The sequence below is a fragment of the Bubalus bubalis genome, chromosome 1 (genome assembly GCF_019923935.1).
Source record: "Bubalus bubalis isolate 160015118507 breed Murrah chromosome 1, NDDB_SH_1, whole genome shotgun sequence".
NCBI classification, from domain to species: Eukaryota; Metazoa; Chordata; class Mammalia; order Artiodactyla; family Bovidae; genus Bubalus; species Bubalus bubalis.
Window position 1 is genome coordinate 115,414,273 of NC_059157.1, and position 20,562 is coordinate 115,434,834.

Genomic DNA, 20,562 nt, shown 5'->3' on the forward strand with positions numbered 1-20,562 from the left:
ATCATCGTTTCTCAGAAAGTTAAATATAGAATTACTATATCCAGCAATTTCACTTCTGGGTAGATACACAAAAGAATAAAAGCAAGAACTCCAAAAGATATTTGCACACAAATATTTATAGCAACATTATTCACAACAGCCAAAAGGTAGAAATAACTCTGGACAGTCCCATGTAAATCAATGAAGCCAGAACATACCCTCATATCATACACAAAAATAAACTCAAAATGATTTAAAGACTTAAATATAAGATAAGACACCATAAAACTCCGAAAGAACATAGGCAAAACATTCTGAAAAAAACAGTACCAATATTTTCTTAGGTCAGTCTCCCAAGGAATAAAAGTAAAATCACACAAATGGGACCTAATCAAATTTACAAGCTTTTGCACAGCAAAGGAAATGATAAACAAAGTGAAAAGACAGCCTACAGAGTGGGAGAAAATATTTGCAAATGATGCAACCAACAAGGGCTTAATTTCCAAAACAAACAAACAGCTTCTACAATTCAATAATAAAAACAAACAAACAAACAACCCAAGCGAAAAATGGAAGAACACCTAAACAGACATTTCTCCAAAGACAACATATAGATGGCCAACAGGCACATGAAAAGATGCTAATTATTAGAGAATTATCTAATGACAGATAAATGTTACTTAAATTTTTATTTTAAGCTGACATTAATAACCTTTACTTATTTTAAAATTATTCAGTAATTGTTCTCCAGTATGTTAAAACTTATTATAAAAAAAAAACAAAACAAAATAAGATGCATGCACCCCTACATTCATAGCAGCACTATTTACAATAGACAAGACATAGAAACAACCAAAATGTCCATCAACAGATGAATGGATGAAGAAGATGTGGTACACATACATACATCAGTTCAGTTCAGTTCAGTCGCTCAGTCGTGTCCGACTCTTTGCGACCCCATGAATCGCAGCATGCCAGGCCTCCCTGTCCATCACCAACTCCCGGAGTTCATTCAAACTAACGTCCATCGAATCGGTGATGCCATCCAGCCATCTAATCTTCTGTCGTCCCCTTCTCCTCCTGCCCTCAATCCCTCCCAGCACCAGAGTCTTTTCCAATGAGCCAACTCTTCACATGAGGTGGCCAAAGTACTGGAGTTTCAGCTTTAGCATCAGTCCTTCCAATGAACACCCAGGGCTGATCTCCTTTAGAATGGACTGGTTGGATCTCCTTACAGTCCAATGGACTCTCAAGAGTCTTCTCCAACACCACAGTTCAAAGTATCAATTCTTCAGTGCTTAGCTTTCTTCACAGTCCAACTCTCACATCCAAACATGACTACTGGAAAAACCATAGCCTTGACTAGACGGACCTTTGTTGGCAAAGTAATGTCTCTGCTTTTGAATATGCTGTCTAGGTTGGTCATATCTTTCCTTCCAAGGAGTAAGCGTCTTTTAATTTCATGGCTGCAGTCACCATCTGCAGTGATTTTGGAGCCCAGAAAAATAAAGTCTGACACTGTTTCCACTGTTTCCCCATCGATTTCCCATGAAGTGATGGGACCAGATGCCATGATCTTCGTTTTCTGAATGTTGAGCTTTAAGCCAACTTTTTCACTCTCCTCTTTCACTTTCATCAAGAGGCTTTTTAGTTCCTCTTCACTTTCTGCCATAAGGGTGGTGTCATCTGCATATCTGAGGTTATTGATATTTCTCCTGGCAATCTTGATTCCAGCTTGTGCTTCTTCCAGCCCAGCGTTTCTCATGATGTACTCTGCATAGAAGTTAAACAAGCAGGGTGACAATATACAGCCTTGACGTACTCCTTTTCCTATTTGGAACCAGTCTGTTGTTCCATGTCCAGTTCTAACTGTTGCTTCCTGACCTGCATACAGGTTTCTTGAGAGGCAGGTCAGGTGATCTGGTATTCCCATCTCTTTCAGAATTTTCCACAGTTTATTGTGATCCACACAGTCAAAGGCTTTGGCATAGTCAATAAAGCAGAAATAGAGGTTTTTCTGGAACTCTCTTGCTTTTTCCATACACACACACAAAGGAAATATTGCTCAGCCATTAAAAAGAGTGAAATAGTGCCATTTGCAGCAATATGCATGGACCTCCAGGTTCGCCCAAAGTGAAGTTAAGGCAGAAAGAGAAAGACAAATACCATATGATACCACGTATATGTGGAATCTAAAATACAACATAAATGAACATATCTCTGAAACAAAAACAGACCCACGAATATAGAGAACAGACTTGTGATTGCCAAGGGGGAATAGGGCTGGGGGAGGGAAGGATTGGGCATTTGGGATTAGCAGATGCAAACAATTATACATAGGATGGATAAACAAGTCCTACTGTCTAGCACCAGAAACTACATTTAATATCCTGTGATAAACCATAATGGAAAAGAATATGAAAAATAAAATATATGAGAGTCACTTTGCTGTAGAGCAAAAATTAAACACAACATCATAAATCAATGATACTTCAATTAAAAAAAATTTTTAAGGCAGAAACAACCCAGGTATCCATCAACAGATGAATGGATAAATAAAATGGTGTGTGTGTGTGTGTGTGTGTGTGTGTATATATATGTATATATATATACACATGGAATATTTATTCAGCCTTAAAAGAAAAAGACGGAAATTCTAACACATGGTACAACATGGATAAATCTTGAGGACACCGCTAAATGAAATAAGCTAATCACAAAATGACAAGTATTTTATGATTCCACTTACATGAGGTACTTAGATTTGTCAAAATCAGAGACAGAAGGTAGAACAGTGGTTGGGGCGGGGGCTGATATAAGGAGTTATTTAATAGTTACAGAGTTTTAGTTTGGGATGATAAAAAATTCTGGAATGAATAGTGGAGATGGCTGCAATAACAATGTGAATATATTTAAGGCCATTGAACTTATAAATAGTTACAAATGGTTAAAGTCGTAAATTTTATGATATGTACATTTTACAATAAAAAAATAACCTGATAATTTGACTGCATCCTATCTGATCCTTATGTCTTCTCAACTGGTCCTGAACTCATGATGTTATTTATTGATCTCTGAAAAACCCAGTAACAGATATATTATAGGGTAGAATATAAATCCTCGTGAATTTTGAAGATCATAAAGTTACATCAGCCATGGGCTCCTTTAAATCACAAACTGCACTGACTGTCTTACACAATTAAGAGAGCTTTCATAAAGGAAGTTTGAGAAACACAGCTGTAAAACATTTGCCTATACAGACTGGAAACAAAGAAAAATTCAATGTATAATCCTATAGTTACAGACAACTAAATCCCTCATGCAGATAACCAGCCATCTGAAGATGGGAAAGAAGAAACTTATACACGAAAAAGTAGAAAGTCAACTCTAACACTTACAGAAAGTTAGGAAGTTGTTTACTATAATGTGAAGAGCAGGAGCTTAACCCAGACAAACACAAGTTTGAATCCCAGTGTGACCTTAGGCAAGTAACAAATCTGGTCCTGTGTCTTTATCTGTTCAGTTCAGTTCAGTTCAGTTGCTCAGTTATGTCCAACTCTTTGCGACCCCGTGAACTGCAGCACGCCAGGCCTCCCTGTCCATCACCAACTTCCGGAGTTCACTCAAACCCACGTCCATCAAGTCGGTGATGCCATCCAGCCATCTCATCCTCTGTCGTCCCCTTCTCCTCCTGCCCCCAATCCCTCCCAGCATCAGAGTCTTTTCCAATGAGTCAACTCTTCGCATGAGGTGGCCAAAGTACTGGAGTTTCAGCTTTAGCATCAGTCCTTCCAAAGAACACCCAGGACTGATCTCCTTTAGAATGGACTGGTTGGATCTCCCTGTAATCCAAGGGACTCTCAAGAGTCTTCTCCAATACCACAGTTCAAAAGCATCAATTCTTCGGCGCTCAGCTTTCTTCACAGTCCAACTCTCACATCCATACATGACCACTGGAAAAACCATAGCCTTGACTAGACGGACCTTTGTTGGCAAAGTAATGTCTCTGCTTTTCAATATGCTATCTAGGTTGGTCATAACTTTCTGTAAATGTGAATTAAAAAACCTAACTTCAGATTTATAATGAGGAATGAAGAAGAGATATTTTAATCCAAATATATTTGAAGTGCACTTCAATATGGTGAACGCCCAGGAAATACTGGTTTTCTCGCACTCAAGGGAGTCGATTCCTCTTCAGACAAAGGGCTCATTTTCTAGATCAGTTCTCTAGATCTGTCTTACCTTGTTAGACTGACATTTTCAAGTCAGAATGATGGGATCTAAAAAGCTCTGAGTCTCCCACTTCTTTTATTTGAAAAAGATCATTTTTTTGTCCACTAGGTATCTTGTCAAGAACCATGAAGGGTCTGAGACATCATCCTATTTTGTTGCTGTTTCGTCACTCAATCGTGTCCAACTCTGCGACCCTATGGACTGCAGTGCGCCAGGCTTCCCTGTCCTTCACTGTCTCCCAGAGTTTGCTCAAACTCATGTCCATTGAGTTGGTGATGCCATCCAACCACCTCACCTCATCCTCTGTCATATTCTTCTTCTTTTGCCTTCTATCTTTCCCAGCATCAGGGTCTTTTCCAGTGAGTCGGGTCTTCACATCAGGAGGCCAAAGTTTGGAAGTTCAGCTTCAGCAACAGTCCTTCTGATGACTATTCAAGATTTATTTCCTTTAGGATTGACAGATTTGATCTCCATGTAGTGCAACGGACTTTCAAGAGTCTTCTCCAGTCACCACAATTTGAAAGCATCAATTCTTCGGTGCTCAGCCATCGTACTGGAAAAACCATCACTTTGACTATACGTATCTTTGTCAGCAAAGTGATTTCTCTGCTTTTTAATACGCTGTCTAGGTTTGTTGTAGTTTTTCTTAGAAGTAAGTGTCTTTCAATTTCATGGCTGCAGTCACCGTCTGCAGTGATTTTGGAGCCCAAGAAAATCAAATCTGCCACTGTTTCCACTTTCACCCTATTTGCAAGCCAACAAATTAGCTTGCCACAGTTTCCTGGATGCTGGCAGAATACATTAAACTCCTTCGTCAGAGACCAAAGACTTCAGTAGTCACAGCAATACCAGTAGATTATCAGCCCAGTCACATGGGGCAATGCAGAGGGCAGGAGATGCCTGCACATGTGGTAGGCTGCGGTACAGACAAGGAACCTTGAGTGGAGGGAACCCAACTCTTTTAAGAACAGTGAGTCTATCTGACCTCCATGGCAAGGAGACATTATCTTTCTTATATTGGACAGTAAACAAACCTGACTTTTGCTCAGGAGGGAGATATTATCTCTATCCTCTAAGACTTATTGCTATACAAATATTTTTTGAAAAAAAACAGTAAAGAACAAAGGAGAGTCAGTACCTCAATGCACAAGGGAAGCAGAAATATGAGCGACCCATGAAGAATCCCATGAAGAATTTTTTCCTAATAACTGTTCCCTAACTACATACATTGGAGAATCCCCTGGATGGAGAAGCCTGGTAGGCTGCAGTCCATGGGGTCACACAGCGTCGGACACGACTGAAGCGACTTAGCAGCAGCAGCAACTACATTCATATACAGTGAAAAGTCTCTTTCCAACCTTGTCTTCCACCAACAATTCCCCTCCTCAGAGATAAGCACTTCCCTCAACTTTTTATCATCTCTTCAAGAGACAATCTATGTACCTACAAGTGTGTGTGTGCACTCACTAAATTTTTTTAAATGATTGCTACTACATACCCTGTACCTTGCTTTTTTTCACAATTTTCTTAGGGATGATTTCATTTTGACACATATGGATTTAATTCATTCTTAGCATCTGCATAGAAACCCACTGCACAGCAGTGTTACTATATATTTAACTAATCCTCCTAGTGATGGACATTTGCTTCCAGGCTTTTATTATTACAAACAATACTATAACAAACTAAGTTATACACATCTTTGTATATATTTGCTAAAAGTGAAATTCCTAGGCAAAAAGGATATGCATTTTTAAAATTTATTTTTAATTGGAGGATAATTGCTTTACAATGTTGTGTTGGTTTCTGCTGTACAATGATGTGAATCAGCTATATGTATACATATATCCCCTTCCTCCTGAACCTCCCTCCCACCCACCTAGGTCATCACAGAGCACCAGGCTAGGCTCCCTGTGTCATACAACAACTTCCCACTGCCTATCTATTTTAGACATGGTAGTGTATTTATGTTAATGCTACTCTCTCAACTTCGTTCCATCCTCTGCAAATAGGTTCATCAGTACCACTTTTCTAGATTCTATATACATACATTAATATACAATATTTGTTTTTCTTTTTCTGACTTACTACACTCTATAACAAGCTCTAGGTTCATCCACCTCACTTCAACTGACTCAAATTTGTTCCTTGAAATGTATATGCATTTTTAATTTTTATATATTGTCAATCTGCTCTCTAAAGAGGCTGCAACCAATGTTAACTCCCACCTTTCAATACAAAAACAGCCAGTTTCCTCACACCAACCTACAGCACCACTGCCAACAAAAATAGGGTGAAGACTTTACTTATAAACAGGACTTTCAGAAATTACTAGTAGGATTTTCAATACCTTTATACTCAAAATTAAGTTTCTAAAGCTTAAGCATGAGGTAAAATATACTGTGGAATGCACACCTGAAAGGGATACATGATCAAGCTCTGACTTTCCCACTGACTAATGAATGTCACGAGTGGCGCTGGCCAAATCACTTAAATTCTCTGTCAGTTTTCTCATGTGTTAGATGACCTTTTCAATCTAAAATGTGTGTACATTACTCATCACTCAAAATTCCAAAGGTTTTTCTCAACAGAAAATTGTTATTTCAAAAGTAAAGTTTGCATGTAAGAGCAACATATTTCACATTTAAAATTTTTAGAGAAAAGTAGACATATTTTTCTAGCACAATATCTTGTTCACATAGTAGCATTTACTTATACCCAATATACTCTCAAAAAGTCTTCATAGTAGCCATTTCAATAAGACTTGGACACCACAGAACAAGAGAACAGCAGGATACTAAAAGTCCCTGCTATCCTCTCCCTAACTGAATATCTATTCTCTCTACTTTTGTTATGTACCTCTCTCTAGCTTTAGTTCCAAAACACACTTACAGTAACATTTAAATTTTGCCTGTACAGCATAATTCAAGAAAGAATACATTCTTCCCTTGTGCTGCTGCTAAGTCGCTTCAGTCGTGTCCGACTCCTAGCGACCCCATGGACTGCAGCCTACCAGGCTCCTCCGTCCATGGGATTTTCCAGGCGAGAGTACTGGAGTGGGGTGCCATTGCCTTCTCCTCTTCCCTTGTGCTAATTCTTTCTAAATTGAATGTAAAAAGAAATAACAGAAAACCATTTCCCTTCCTCCATACTTGAATTAAAAAGGAGAAAAAAGGTGACAACCACACAAGAAGCTCCAAGCAAAGTTCTTTTTCATATATACATATAACCTGATTAAAGAGTTGATTCTTTTGAAAATTTTACATTACTTAACGACAAATTCAAACTCTCAAGTTTTTTTACCTTAAAGAACCTATAAGTTATTCAAAAAACAACACAGAAAAATTTAAAGCTCACTCTATTACAGAAATAAAAGAAACATCTGGGAATTCTCTGGGGGTCCAGTGGTTAGGGCTCCACAGGCTTACTGTCAAGGGGTCAGATTTGATCCTTGGTCGGGGAACTAAGATTCCACATGCCTCATGGAGAGGCCAAAAAAAGAAATCTTTTTTTTTTTATAAGTTTCATCATAATTTTCGGTAGCAAATCTTCAAGCTTCCCATTTTTAGGAAGTAGATCACCTCCAATTACAAATTTGCATAATCAAATGATTCTGTTATCTGGTATAGCTATAAAATCATGTGAAATTTTAAAAATATAACTTCAAAATATACAAGGTATACTCTAAAATGAAACCATGTCTCTGGTTACCAAGAATATAATAATAAAAACAAAAATGTTAAAGGCATAAGTATATTTTGTACAGAATTTTCCCAACTGCTCATCTATTAATAAATTGATTCACTATTTACAATGATAACAAAACAGAATAAAATCCCACTCAGAATTTCATGCTAAACTTCACTCATTATAAAAAAGAATCAAATTAAAACTATCCTGAAATACCATTTTTTAACCTATTAAACTTTCAGATTTTTGCCAGTCTAATAACACATTACACTGATAAGGCTGATGGGAAACAAGCACTCAATCATTGCCACTGTACACCCCAATGAGGAGAAATCTGGTAATAACTACTATCAAAATTACAATTTTGATACTTACTGATTCAGTAAGTCCAACCTCTGGGTATTTTTCCCATAGATATATTCATATGCTTGCAAGATGACATGTGTGGAAGGTTATTAACTACAACATTATAATAACAAAATTTTGGAAAACACATGTCCATCAATAGGGAGCTTATTAAAGGTAGACTGAATTGTGTCTCTCCAAATCCATATGGTAAAGTCCTAACCCCAACTGTGATGGTTTTCAGAGATGGGGCCTTCGGGAGATACTCAGGTATAGACTGGGGCCCCTATAATGAGATTTGTGCCTTTAAAAGAAACACCAGAGAGCTCTCTCCCACCCCTCTGTCTCTACCATGTGAGCACACAGTGAGAAGACCACCTGAAAACCTGGAGAAGAGCCCTCAGCAGAATCTGACAATGCTGGCACCCTGACCTCAAAACTTCCTGCCTTCATAGTGAGAAATTAAATTTATGTTGTTTAAGCCATTCAGAGTACAGCATTTTTGTTATGAAAGCCTAAACTAATACTACATACATATACATAATTTGATACCATTTGTAGTAAAATTAAAAGTGGAGCAAATGTATATTGTATTTACTTAATTCTTAAAAAAAAATCTCTGAAAGACAAAAAACCAAGTGTATCCCCTCTATTTTTAGGTGAGAGGAGTCCTGAGCAGGTGGAGATCAGGCGGAAAGATTTTCATTACAAATCTTTTTTCTCTCCTGGATCAAGTGAACATATTACCTATTCTCCAAAATTAGATTTAGAATATTTTTCATATTTCATATTTCAAATATCTACAAAATTGATAAACACCTTATTCTTTATAGAATTGAGAGTATAGGCTCAGGCACTACATTAAAAAGCCCTCTTGTATCAAGGATAGGAAACCTGTTTCAGAAGCAACTGTTGGTGGCATTTCATCTCATCCCTTACATCATTTTCATTCTGTCCCTTTCTTCTGTCCCTCCCTCTTTCTCCCTCGGTCTCTCTCTCTTTTCTATGTCCTTTTTCCATCCCTGTTTTACCTCTTGTTCCATTTCTAATTTTCTCTTCCTTCTATCCCTCTTGACTAGGGTTTCCAGCTACAGCCAGTAGCAACCACAGGCTTCAGTCTACCCCTCCAGGGACTTTCCAGCCAACCTCAAGAATAGCAATGGAAGCAAACTGCAAAAGCAGGGCAACTCAAGTACGGGGAGACTCTGAGTAAGAAACCATGCTTTGTTATAATACCTAATTAACCAAAAAGAAAATCTGTTTTTCACCAGAAACTAAACTGCTCTAAAATTTTCCTAAAACCCAGATAGTACTGTCAAAACGCTAATGCAACTTTTTTAATTAGGCAATTTAGTTTTAAGTTAAACCTGAACAAGTCTGAACACAAATTATTTGATTAAACAAAATCAGTACAATGGAAGATTCTTAGCTAGCAAAGATGTTCCCTCTCTCAAAGTAGTATAACTTACATTAAGAATATTCTCCACTATTTTCAGAGTGCTAACCATTACACCATGGGGCCTGTTATCTCTACTATTTTCAAAAGCAAAAACAAAAGATATAATTTCCCACAAGTCTATTTGACAGGCAATAACCTCTGGAACCTAAATTACATGACATTCAGAAAATACTAAAAAGACTAATTTGTGTGTTCTAACATTAAGCTGTTTGTATAGTTTTAATAAGTATAACTTCTCGAGAAATATGAACTCAAATAGACTATATTTAAACTCATGAAGCAAAAATGTAAGAAATCACAGTATACTATAACCAAATCTTGTTCAAAGCTTGGTAGGGTTCTCACTAGATTTCTGCAACAGAAAATTATTGTTTTCAGTTTTATGCCTATAAGCTGTCTTCCCCTTGTTATCAGCTGTAGCAGACTTAAGGAAAACAAAACAAAACAAATACTAGGGTACAGAAATACATACTCAACTTTCCTTTAACCTTTAGAGAAAAAAAGCAAACGTTTACGACTTTTTCTTCAAATCAACCTCAAAAGTGGTAAAAATCTCAAAGACAGCAAACACTAGGTTATATTTAGGCAGATGTCATTTCCCCATTTGCAAATGGGTACTTTTCCCTGTAACAGAGTATTTAGAGTGCAAGACACCAGATCTGACCACAAAAAGTATTTCTATGCATTTGCAGACTTCTACCCAATCTACTGAAATGCATACTATTTGCTAATGTTAGCATACTCTTTTCTAACAAAGAGATCTGTTTGTTAACAGGAAGGAAATGGCAGCCCACTCCAGTGTTCTTGCCTGGAGAATCCCAGGGACGGGGGAGCCTGGTGGGCTGCCGTCTGTGGGGTCGCACGGAGTCGGACACGACAAGCGACTTAGCAGCAGCAGCAGCAAGTAGCACAGAGTCCAAAATAAGAAAAAGCAGGCCCATCATATGCCCCAATTTGCTTTTAAGTTCCTCCTCTGGGTAGTTCTCTTCTCTCCATTTTAAACAAAAAAGTGGCAGATTTGCAGATTTGTAAATTTTTCTGAAAGCTGACAAGAAGAAAAATAATGGAAACATGCACATTTTATAAACTTTGAACATTTACTATGAAAAAGGAAGGAAGGATATAGAATTAAGAAATCTATTTTCATTTTAAATAGTGAATATAAATCATATGCATATAAATTACCCTGGAAAGAAATTTTAAGACTAATAAACACACTTCTCAGCTTTGGTTTTAAAAAAGTTCATCATGATACATTAATATTTTGCAAATATAGTTGAGGCTCTTCCCTTTTCTGATCCTTTTTCATGATCCTCCCAAAATAAGCTTTGGGGTCCCTACTTCCACTGTTCTGAGAGCATATATTATTTTAGAATTAACTAACAGAGAGCTTCATACATGGAAAAGACTCAAAACTATTTGCTGCATGAGTTACAACACTAGTAAATGATGAAACTTTTGTTGTTGTTCAATTGCTAATCATGTCCACCTCTTTGTAACTCCATGGACTGAAGTATGCCAGGCTTCCCTGTCCTTCCTTCACTATCTCCCAGAGTTTGTTCAAATTCATGTCCATTGAGTTGGTAATGCTACCCAACCAGTTATCTCATCCTCTGCTGCCCTATTCTCCTTTTGCCTTCATTCTTTCCTGGCACCAGGGTCTTTTCCAATGAGCAGCTCTTTGCATCATGGTCACAGCCCTGTCATGGCGAAGGGGCTTGCATAACTCGATGAAGCTATAAGCCATGCTGTGCAGGGCCACCCAAGACAGGTCATAGTAGAGAGTTCTGACAAAATGTGGTCCACTGTAAGAGGGAATGGCAAACCACTCCAGTATTCTTGCTGCGAGAACCCCATGAGCAATATGAAAAGGCAATGAAGAAGCTTCCATGTCCTAAACCAATTCTTCATCAATAATTATTCATTCCTTTAGAGAGCTCATCTACTTTTAATATCTTTAGGCAAACAGCTCCCTGGGAATAAAAGTTCTCTCATTTACTAGCTATATAACCTTGGCCAACTTATTTAGACTACTTTCTGGGAAGGGGCATTGTCCCTAAATTGTTGAGGCAGCATATTCTCCTAACCCTCATATTGAGGGTCTCTGATCCAGGGGCCCCAAGTAATAGGTAGAGGAGGTTGTGGCATTCGTAGGAACTTGAACAACCATTTGTAACCTAAATGGGAATAATGACTCTCTCTCTTCGTCCAAGAGGACTGAATGTGATAATAAAAGAGAGAACATTCTGGATACTACAAAGGCAATTATCGACATTTCTAATGCCCCATATCTCTAAGGCACTTAAACATTCTGGCAACTTAGGCTCAATTTACCCAAAAGCAAATGTATCATATGACTCTCAAAAATCTGTTTCTCCTAGTACAGACTTTCAAAGTTTTGTATCTGGATAACTGAAGTCAATTTTTACTTCCTTTCCCTCTACTGATTCTGCTGCTAAGTCACTTCAGTCATGTCTGACTCTGTGCGACCCCAGAGACAGCAGCCCACCAGGCTCCCCCATCCCTGGGATTCTCCAGGCAAGAACACTGGAGTGGGTTGCCATTTCCTTCTCCAATGCATGAAAGTGAAAAGTGAAAGTGAAGTCGCTCAGTCGTGTCCAACTCTGTGCGACCCCATGGACTGCAGCCTACCAGGCTCCTCCATCCATGGGATTCTCCAGGCAAAAGTTCTGGAGTGGGGTGCCATTGCCTTCTACCTTCCACCTAATCACCCAATCAACCTCCAAGCTCTGTCACTCTTCCTCTAATGATTTCCTTCTTTTTCAGCCTACTGGCACATTTTGCTTATTATCAAATGTCTGGGTCATGACAACTGATTTCCAAGTAGTTCCTCTTATTCCCCAAAGATCAAATTCAGCCCCCAATTCTCAGCTTTAGAGACAAACTTCCAGTAGTGTAGCTGTCAAATCTATCTCAATCATAGATGACAATCTTGAATCCATTCATATTAACATTTATGACGTGCACCTTATTGCATGGCTCCCATTGATCCCTACCTGTTGGTATTCAACCTTTGTGTGGGCTAAACCTCATCTTTTTCCTAATGAATAGTGAAAAGTGATGTGACTTCACTTCCATGTCTAGGTTACAAAAGACGGACTTCCTTCTTTCTAGCACTGTCTTCTCACTTCCTCACTCTGACGAAACAAGCTGCCAAGTTGTAAGATACTCCATGGAGAAGTCCATGTGGCCAGGAACCAAAGAAGGCCACCAGTGGTCATCTCGTGAGGAACTGAGGTCTGTTTCCAACAAGCCAAAATAAATGAATTGTGCCAAAACACGAACTGTGCCAAAACATGAATGAGCCAGGATGTGGATCCTTCCCAGCTGAGCCTCAAGATGACTATAGCCTTGTGAAAGACCCAGAGCCAGAGCACCCAGCAGTACTGCACCAATTATTACTGACCCACAGACACTGTGAGATTAAAAAAACACTGCTGTTTCAATACACTACATTTGGGGATAATTTGTAGCACAATAATAGATAACAAACACACTGTCTCATATTTCTAAATAAATTCAAGGCAGATTAAAAAATTAAATATAAAACTACCAAATTATCTTAAAACTACATGAAAACAAATATTTATAAAAATAATTTCTATAATTTGAAGTGAAAGAAAAAAGAGTAAGAGTTTGATTTATACAGGTTTTCTATATGACTGGAAAAATGTAATAGATTAAAATACAAAGACCAGGAAAATCTTTGCAGCAAGTATAGAAAAATATTTAACCATACAAAATTAAAATATATGTAGTTACATATTTGTTACATAAAAAACTAATATAAATTTTCTGAAATGATAGTGAAGAAATCAGTAAAAGGTAGTGACTCCAGGGAGGGAACACGGCCAGGACAAGTATGTAAGGTAAACATTTCACTGTGTATCCCTCTTCTAGCAACAAAGTAATAATAGTTTACAGTATTACTGATATTAAAAATATTAACTAGCAAAAGTATTAACATGGAATATTTAAAATAAACTTCAAATATATTAATAAAAAAAGAAAAGATATAAGCAGATATTTAACATGAGAAAAAATAAAATTAATCATAAAGAAAGATGAGTTCAAAATGGATCAGAGACCTAAATTCATGAAACAGGTTCAAAAATTTAAAACTCGTAGACAAAAATATACGTGCAAATCTTTGCGACCTTGGCATTGGCAATGATTTCTTAAATGTGATACCAAGTATAAGCAAAAAAAGAAAAAACAGACGGGGCTTCATGAAAATTAAAAGCTTCTGTGCTACAAATAATTTCATCAAGAAAGTGAAAAGACCAGAATTCCCTGGTGGTCCAGTGGTTAGGGCTCTGCGCTTTCACTGCCGTGGGCCGGTATTCAATCCCTGGTTGGGGAACTAAGATCCCATAAGCCCTGTGGCTTTGCAAAAAAAAAAAAAAAGAAGTGAAAAGACAACCCACGAGTGAGAAAAAATACTTGCAAATCAATATCTGATAAAGGAATTGTTTACAGAATACACAAAGAACCCTGACAACTCAATAATGAAAAGAAAAATAATCCAATTTTTAAATGGCCAAAGATATCAACAAAGTCTACAAATAACAAATGCTGGAGAAGCTGTGGAGAAAAATGAATCCTCCTACACTGTTGGTGAGGATACAAACTGGTACAGCCACTCTGGAAAACAGTATGGAGGTTCCTTAAAAAACTAAAAATAGAGTTACCATATAATCCAGCAATCTCACTCCTGGGCATATATCTGGAAAAGATGAACACTCTAACTTGAAGAGACAGATGCACCCCAATGTTCACAGCAGCACTATTTATAATAATCAAGACATGGAAGCAACCTAAATGTCCACTGATATAGATGAATGGATAAAGAAGATGTAATACACACACACTATAGAATACTACTCAGCAAAAAAAGAATAATGCCATTTGTAGCAACATGGATGTACCTAGACTTTAACATAGTAAGTGAAATAAGTCAGAGAAAGACAAATATCATATACCACTTATATGTGGAATCTAAAAAAAAGACACAAAGGAACTTATTTACAAGATATAAATAGACTCACAGATACTAAAAACAAATTTATGATTATCAAAGGGGAAAGGGGTAAAGGATAAATTAGGAGTTTGGGATTAACAGATACAAATTGCTGTATATAAAATAGATAAACAACAAGGACCTGCTGCATAACACAGGGAACTATATTCAGTATCTTGTAATAACCTACAATGGAAAAGAATCCGACACTTTGCTATACTTGAGACTAGCACAATATTGTAAACCAACTATCCAGTTCAACTTTTTAAAAGTGGCCAAAAGATCTGAATACACATTTCTCCAAAGAAGACAGACAAATAACCAGTAAGAACATGAAGATACTTAACATTATTAGTCATCAGGGAAATGCAATTCAAAAACCACAATGAGATGCCATTTCATGCCCACTAGGATGGCTAAAACCAAAAAGACAGACAGTAACAAGTGTTGATGAGAAGGTCAAGAAATTAAAACCTTAATATACTGCTGATAAGAAGATAAGATGGTGCAGCAGCTTTGGAAAATGGTCTAAGAGGTTCACAAACAGTTGAACAGTTAAACAATTACTTTATAACCCAACAATTCTACTCCTAGGTATATATCCAACAGAAATGAAAACATGTCCATACAAAACTTGAACACAAATATTCAAAGCAGCATTATTCATAATATACAACATGGAAACTGATGAACAGATTAGCAAAATGTGGTGTATTCATAAATGGAATATTATTCAGCCACAAAAAGGAATAAAGTAACAATATATGCTACAACATATATGACCCATGAAAGCATTATGCCAATTAATCTTCTAAGTCTGCAAAGCCAAAGTCCAGTGTCTGAAACACAAGTGCATGTGCTCAGTTGCTCAGTCATGAGCACAGACTATAACCCGCCAGGCTCCGAATTTTCCAGGCAAGAATACTGGAGTGTTCTACCATTTCTATTCTAGGGGATCTTCCCAATCCTGGGATAGAGTCCACATCTCTGTGTCCCCTGCACTGGCAGGTGGATTCTTTGCCACTGTGCCACCTGGGAAGCAACTGAATCACACAGTCTTTACTGAATTTCAACCACTCCCTAAGACATAACCGGAAATCTCCGTTTTTTAAAATGGGATAGTAGCAAGTTACAGGTAAGCACAGTTGAATTTATGGCTCTAAAGTTCCAGAGGGGGCTGGTGAGGCCATGGAAGAGAATGAGACAGAAAACAGAAAACATGAGCTTAAGAGATGATAAAGCAACATATCAGCTTCTAAAGTAAAAGAGCCAACCAAAGAAGTGAGAAAGGAGCAATTAATTAGACAACAGTTAGAGCAATAAAGGGGCTCCCAGCATAGCAGTCAGTAAAGAATCTGCCTGCAATGAGGGAGACCTGGGTTCAATTCTTAGGTCGGGAAGATCCCCTGGAGAAGGAAATGACAACGCACTCCAGTATTCTTGCCTGGAGAATCCCATGGACAGAGGAGCCTGGTAGGCTACAATCCACGGGGTCACAAGAGTCTGACAGGACTTGGTGCTTTCTCTTAGAGCATAAAGGAGAAATTAAGAGAAAGTAATGTCAAAAAAGGCAAGAAAAGAATAGTAACAGATACACTTATAAAGATATCATATATCTTAAAAAGTTGGAATAAGAATCTAAAAATATTCATCATTTTTTACTCATATCCTTGGTAAGGACAGAGCCAACTGTCATGGGTTGAACAATAAATAAGGGTTACAGAAATGGAAGCAGTTGAGTGTAAATTGTTTTTAAAAGGAAAGAATTTAGATTAGTTTTCATTATTGTTTTTGTTTTTTAAATCTAGAGACTCTGGGCCTCAGAGGGAGAAGCCTGGGAAGAAGTAACACAAGACAATGAAGGAAACTGTTTGACTAATGTCCTACAGGATAAAGGGATAAATTCAACTTAGACAGGCTGAAAGACTAGCTTTGAACAAGCCTCATGTAAGTAAAAGTATATGTCAGTATGTAAATGCAGTAATGTGCTATATATCTGCATCACTGGGGAAGAGTTCCACATAACTGAATTACCCAACACAAGCATTTTTTTTAGTTTAGTCATTTTCCTTGAAATTGTTCATCATCATATGATACAGTTGTCTGCCTTCTTAAACATATTGTACTCTCCTGGATGACAAGGTCATTGTAACTATAATTATATTAATAGGAAGTAATATAGCTGAATCTGCATGTTAATTTTTCAAGTCTTTGACTGTTCTATGCTGTCAGCTGCCATTTCCTGATAACTTTTTTCCTTTGTGCTTTCAACAGATTCTAGTTTTAAAATTATATAACCATTAAATAATACCCTAAGTAAGGGATAATAGAATCCTGAATCAAAGTATAGTAATAAAGTATATGGCTTTATGACAGTGTTAAGAAACCTGTTTCACTTTTCAGTTCAATTAAAGATTGGGTTTGAAACAGTTGAAGATGTCAGAAGACTGACCTCTGGCTACATGAAATATTACTTGATCTTGATTCCTTAAGTTGTAGCAAAATAACCCTGCCAAGTTATTGATAATTTTATATGGTTAGTCTTAAACCATACACACACACACACACACACACACACACACACACAAAAGTATCATGCATTCCAAAACTGAGCCTAGACATTTCACAGTAACTACACTTTCCTTTCATATAATCACTTACCAATAAAAAGTTATAATATTCTACATTTCTATATGTAAACACAGCCAAGCATATTTCACATATATGGATATTATTCATGATAAATGTATGGCCTTCACAAAATCTTGATTTTAATCTCTTCCAAATTTCATACAAATTTCACAACTACAAACATCACAAAGGCTAAAAAGGACTAGAGCTAGGCACAAGGCAATCACTTGACCAAAATTTAAGAATTCATTCCTATAGTTCCAATAACAAAGGATATTACAATTTCATTCATTCATTCTTAAGATTCTGAATAATCCAGCAATTTCACTTACGGGTATTCATCCCAAGGAAAGGAAAACACTAATTTGAAAATATATCTGAACCTTCATGTTCGCTGCAGTATTATTTACAAAAGCCAAAACATGGAAGCAACCAAAGAGTCCATCAAATGGACAGTGGTGAGTAGATAAATAAAATGTGGTATATATACACACAGTGGAATATTATTCAGCCATGAAAAAGGAAATATTGCCATTTGCAACAAGGTGGACGTACTTTGAGAGCATTATGCTAAGTGAGAAAAGTCAGAAAGAGAAAAGACAAATACTGTACAACCCTTCTTATATGTAGAATCTAAAAAACCAAATGAAACTCATAAATACAGAGAACGGATTGAGGGCAGCCAGAGGTGGGATGGGTACAACGGGTGAAGGTGATCAAAAGGTACAAACTTCCAGTTATAAAATAAGTAAGTCGTGGAAACGTAATGTGCAGCATCATGACTATAGTTGATAATACTGTATCACGCATTTGAAAGTTGCTAACAGAGTTCTCATTAAAAAAAAAAATTAACTGTGCAGGGACACACATTAACTAGATCTACTGTGGTGATCATTCCACAATACATACCAATATCAAATCTTTATGTTGTACATCTGAACCTAATATAATGTTACATGTCAAATATTTCTCAATTAAAAAAAAAACGATTCTGGATGGCTATGCTCACCTATCCTATACATTATCAAAAACAAAAAACTACCATTACTTCTCTAGCACTCACTTCCTGTTCCTTCAGTTTTTCATTCATATCAATGAAAATTAATAAATGTAGAATCTCTCACAGAGGGGTGTGAGTGCCCTAATCAACTCAAACTGAAACATCTCACTAGTTTAGAGTATGGGAGTAGAGTAGAGCTTGTACTTTTGTCGAGAACCTGAGTTTGATCCCTGAATCGGGAAGATCCCCTAGAGATGGGAATGGCAACCCACTCCAGTATTCTTGCCTGGAGAATTCCATGGACAGAGGAGCCTGGCAGGCTACAGTCCATGGGGTCACAAAGACTCAGACAAGACTGAGCACGCACACACTCTGTATTTAATTATTTATGTACATCTCTCTTTCTAAATCACAAATACTAAGAGGGCAAGAATCTTCTCTGATTGAATGATTCCATCCATCACTGGACAAACAAGTTCTCACCACCAAGCATTTTGCTAGCCTCTGGAGAGAGTGGAGTTAAACAGTCCCCCGCCTTCAACAAGCAAGAAAGGGAGGCAGACTTATTGTAAACAAATTACAATATAGGAAAAAACAAAAGTGAGTTATAAACTCAAATCACAGGAAAAATTAACTCTACAGTTGTAGAGGGAGTTAAGGGATACATTTATGTGTTCTCCTAAAGGCCTTCTAAATACTTGTTGAATGGACAAATAAATGTATTAAATCTTGCTAATGAAAGTTGAGACCCCCAGGTCCAAATGAAACGTATTAGCTACTTCTGAAGTTACTGCCTAAACCTAACCCTTCAACAACTGCAGGAATGCAGACTTCAGCATACTCACCCCCTCCTCAGGAAATCACCTTGGAGAAAGGGCCATACCTGTACTGCCAGCCTTTGGCACTGCCACCTCTGCTGCTACTGCTGCTGCTGCTGCTGATTCCACCCCCACAGCTGCTGTTGCTGCTGTTCTTGTTCGGGGTCACCGCGGTAGCCAGGCCCTCCAGCCTTCCTTCGCTCTCTGAGACTTTCATTGCTGACACGGGTTCACCCCCCTGCATCTTAACTCCAAAGTCCATCTGCCCTTCTTGGGCGGGAGAAACAACTCTGTAGAGTAGTTTTGTAAGTGATAAGATTTAAGATCTGATATGAAAGGGCTCCCAATTGCTAAACTAGCCGGCGGCTGGAGCAGTAATCATCAAATAGTCCAGGGAAGGAATACAAGCATTCCCCCTGAAGGAAACTTTTAAGAGAAGGACAGCGAAGAGGGCAGATGTCCTTTAAATATATATCTCCTTCCGGGCAAAAGCAAGGAGGAAAAAAAAATCACCCTGCCAGAGGACTTGGTGGCATGCTCAAACGAGGAGCAGAAACAGCGTGAGGAGGTCGCGGACCCTAGCCAGGAGGGCTGAGCGAAGTACGGACCACTGACGGGAACCCGCGGCCTGACCTCTGGGCTGACGGACCGACCCGCCTCGCTCCCTCTTCTCAAGCTGGTCCTCAGCGGGAAGGTTCGGTCCCGCGCACTCGGCGGTTCCCACAGCAGCTCTCGAGACAGAGCTGGAGCGGCTCGCGCTCAGCCCGGGAGGAGGGTCGGGGAAGGAGGCCGCCGGGGGCGGGACGCCGGCTCCCACGGTCGCCTCGCCTCCAGTCAGAGGCGAGCAGCTAGGGACGATTTCCTCCAACGCCCCCGGCCCTGGGCCCTCGACCGGATTCCCAGAGGCGGAAGAGTCCCTCACCCTCGCTACTGCCCAAACGTGAAACCCACAACTGCGGCCACCGCCCCACCCACAGCCCTACAGACCCACAGCTGGTCACCCGCCCGCTCGCTCTCTCCCCGCCTTCCCTTCCGGAGTAGCGTGAGGTCACTTCCCCCAGAGAAGAGGCCACTGGAGCCATCTTGAAAAAGGGCGCGCGGCCCTGAAGGGGGCGGAGCCTCGGGGATCGCGGCGCTGGGGCGGTGGACTCCGGGGAAAGGGAGGGGCCAGGCAGCGGAGGGATGAGCGGTGGGTCAGCCACGAGGCAGAAAAAAAGGAGTTAGCGCCCTAATGAAGGTGTCTTGCGGCCTTCCTATCCTGGGCAAGGCCTTCCATTTGAGGGCCCATTCCAGGCATTTTAGGAAGAAAGCTTAGAAAAATGTCATTTCTGTAAGGAATTAAAAAATAATAATTCATCTTCAGTTC

At 38.7% G+C, this 20,562-nt stretch overlaps 1 protein-coding gene across 3 annotated transcripts in view; it reads right to left on the reverse strand.

Moving 5' to 3' along the window:
- Nucleotides 1-20,218, reverse strand: part of OSBPL11 (oxysterol binding protein like 11) — a 92,076-nt gene extending 71,858 nt beyond the window's left edge. The window contains exon 1 of one of the 3 annotated variants that reach the window (XM_025285303.3): nucleotides 19,262-20,213. In XM_025285303.3, coding sequence (XP_025141088.1) covers nucleotides 19,262-19,458 — 197 coding nt within the window. In that variant the 5' untranslated portion in view covers nucleotides 19,459-20,213. Of the gene's footprint in view, nucleotides 1-19,261 lie in introns of all 3 variants that reach the window. The other 2 variants (XM_006078518.4, XM_025285309.3) reach the window with 2 other exon arrangements.
- Nucleotides 20,219-20,562: the final 344 nt, after the last annotated feature.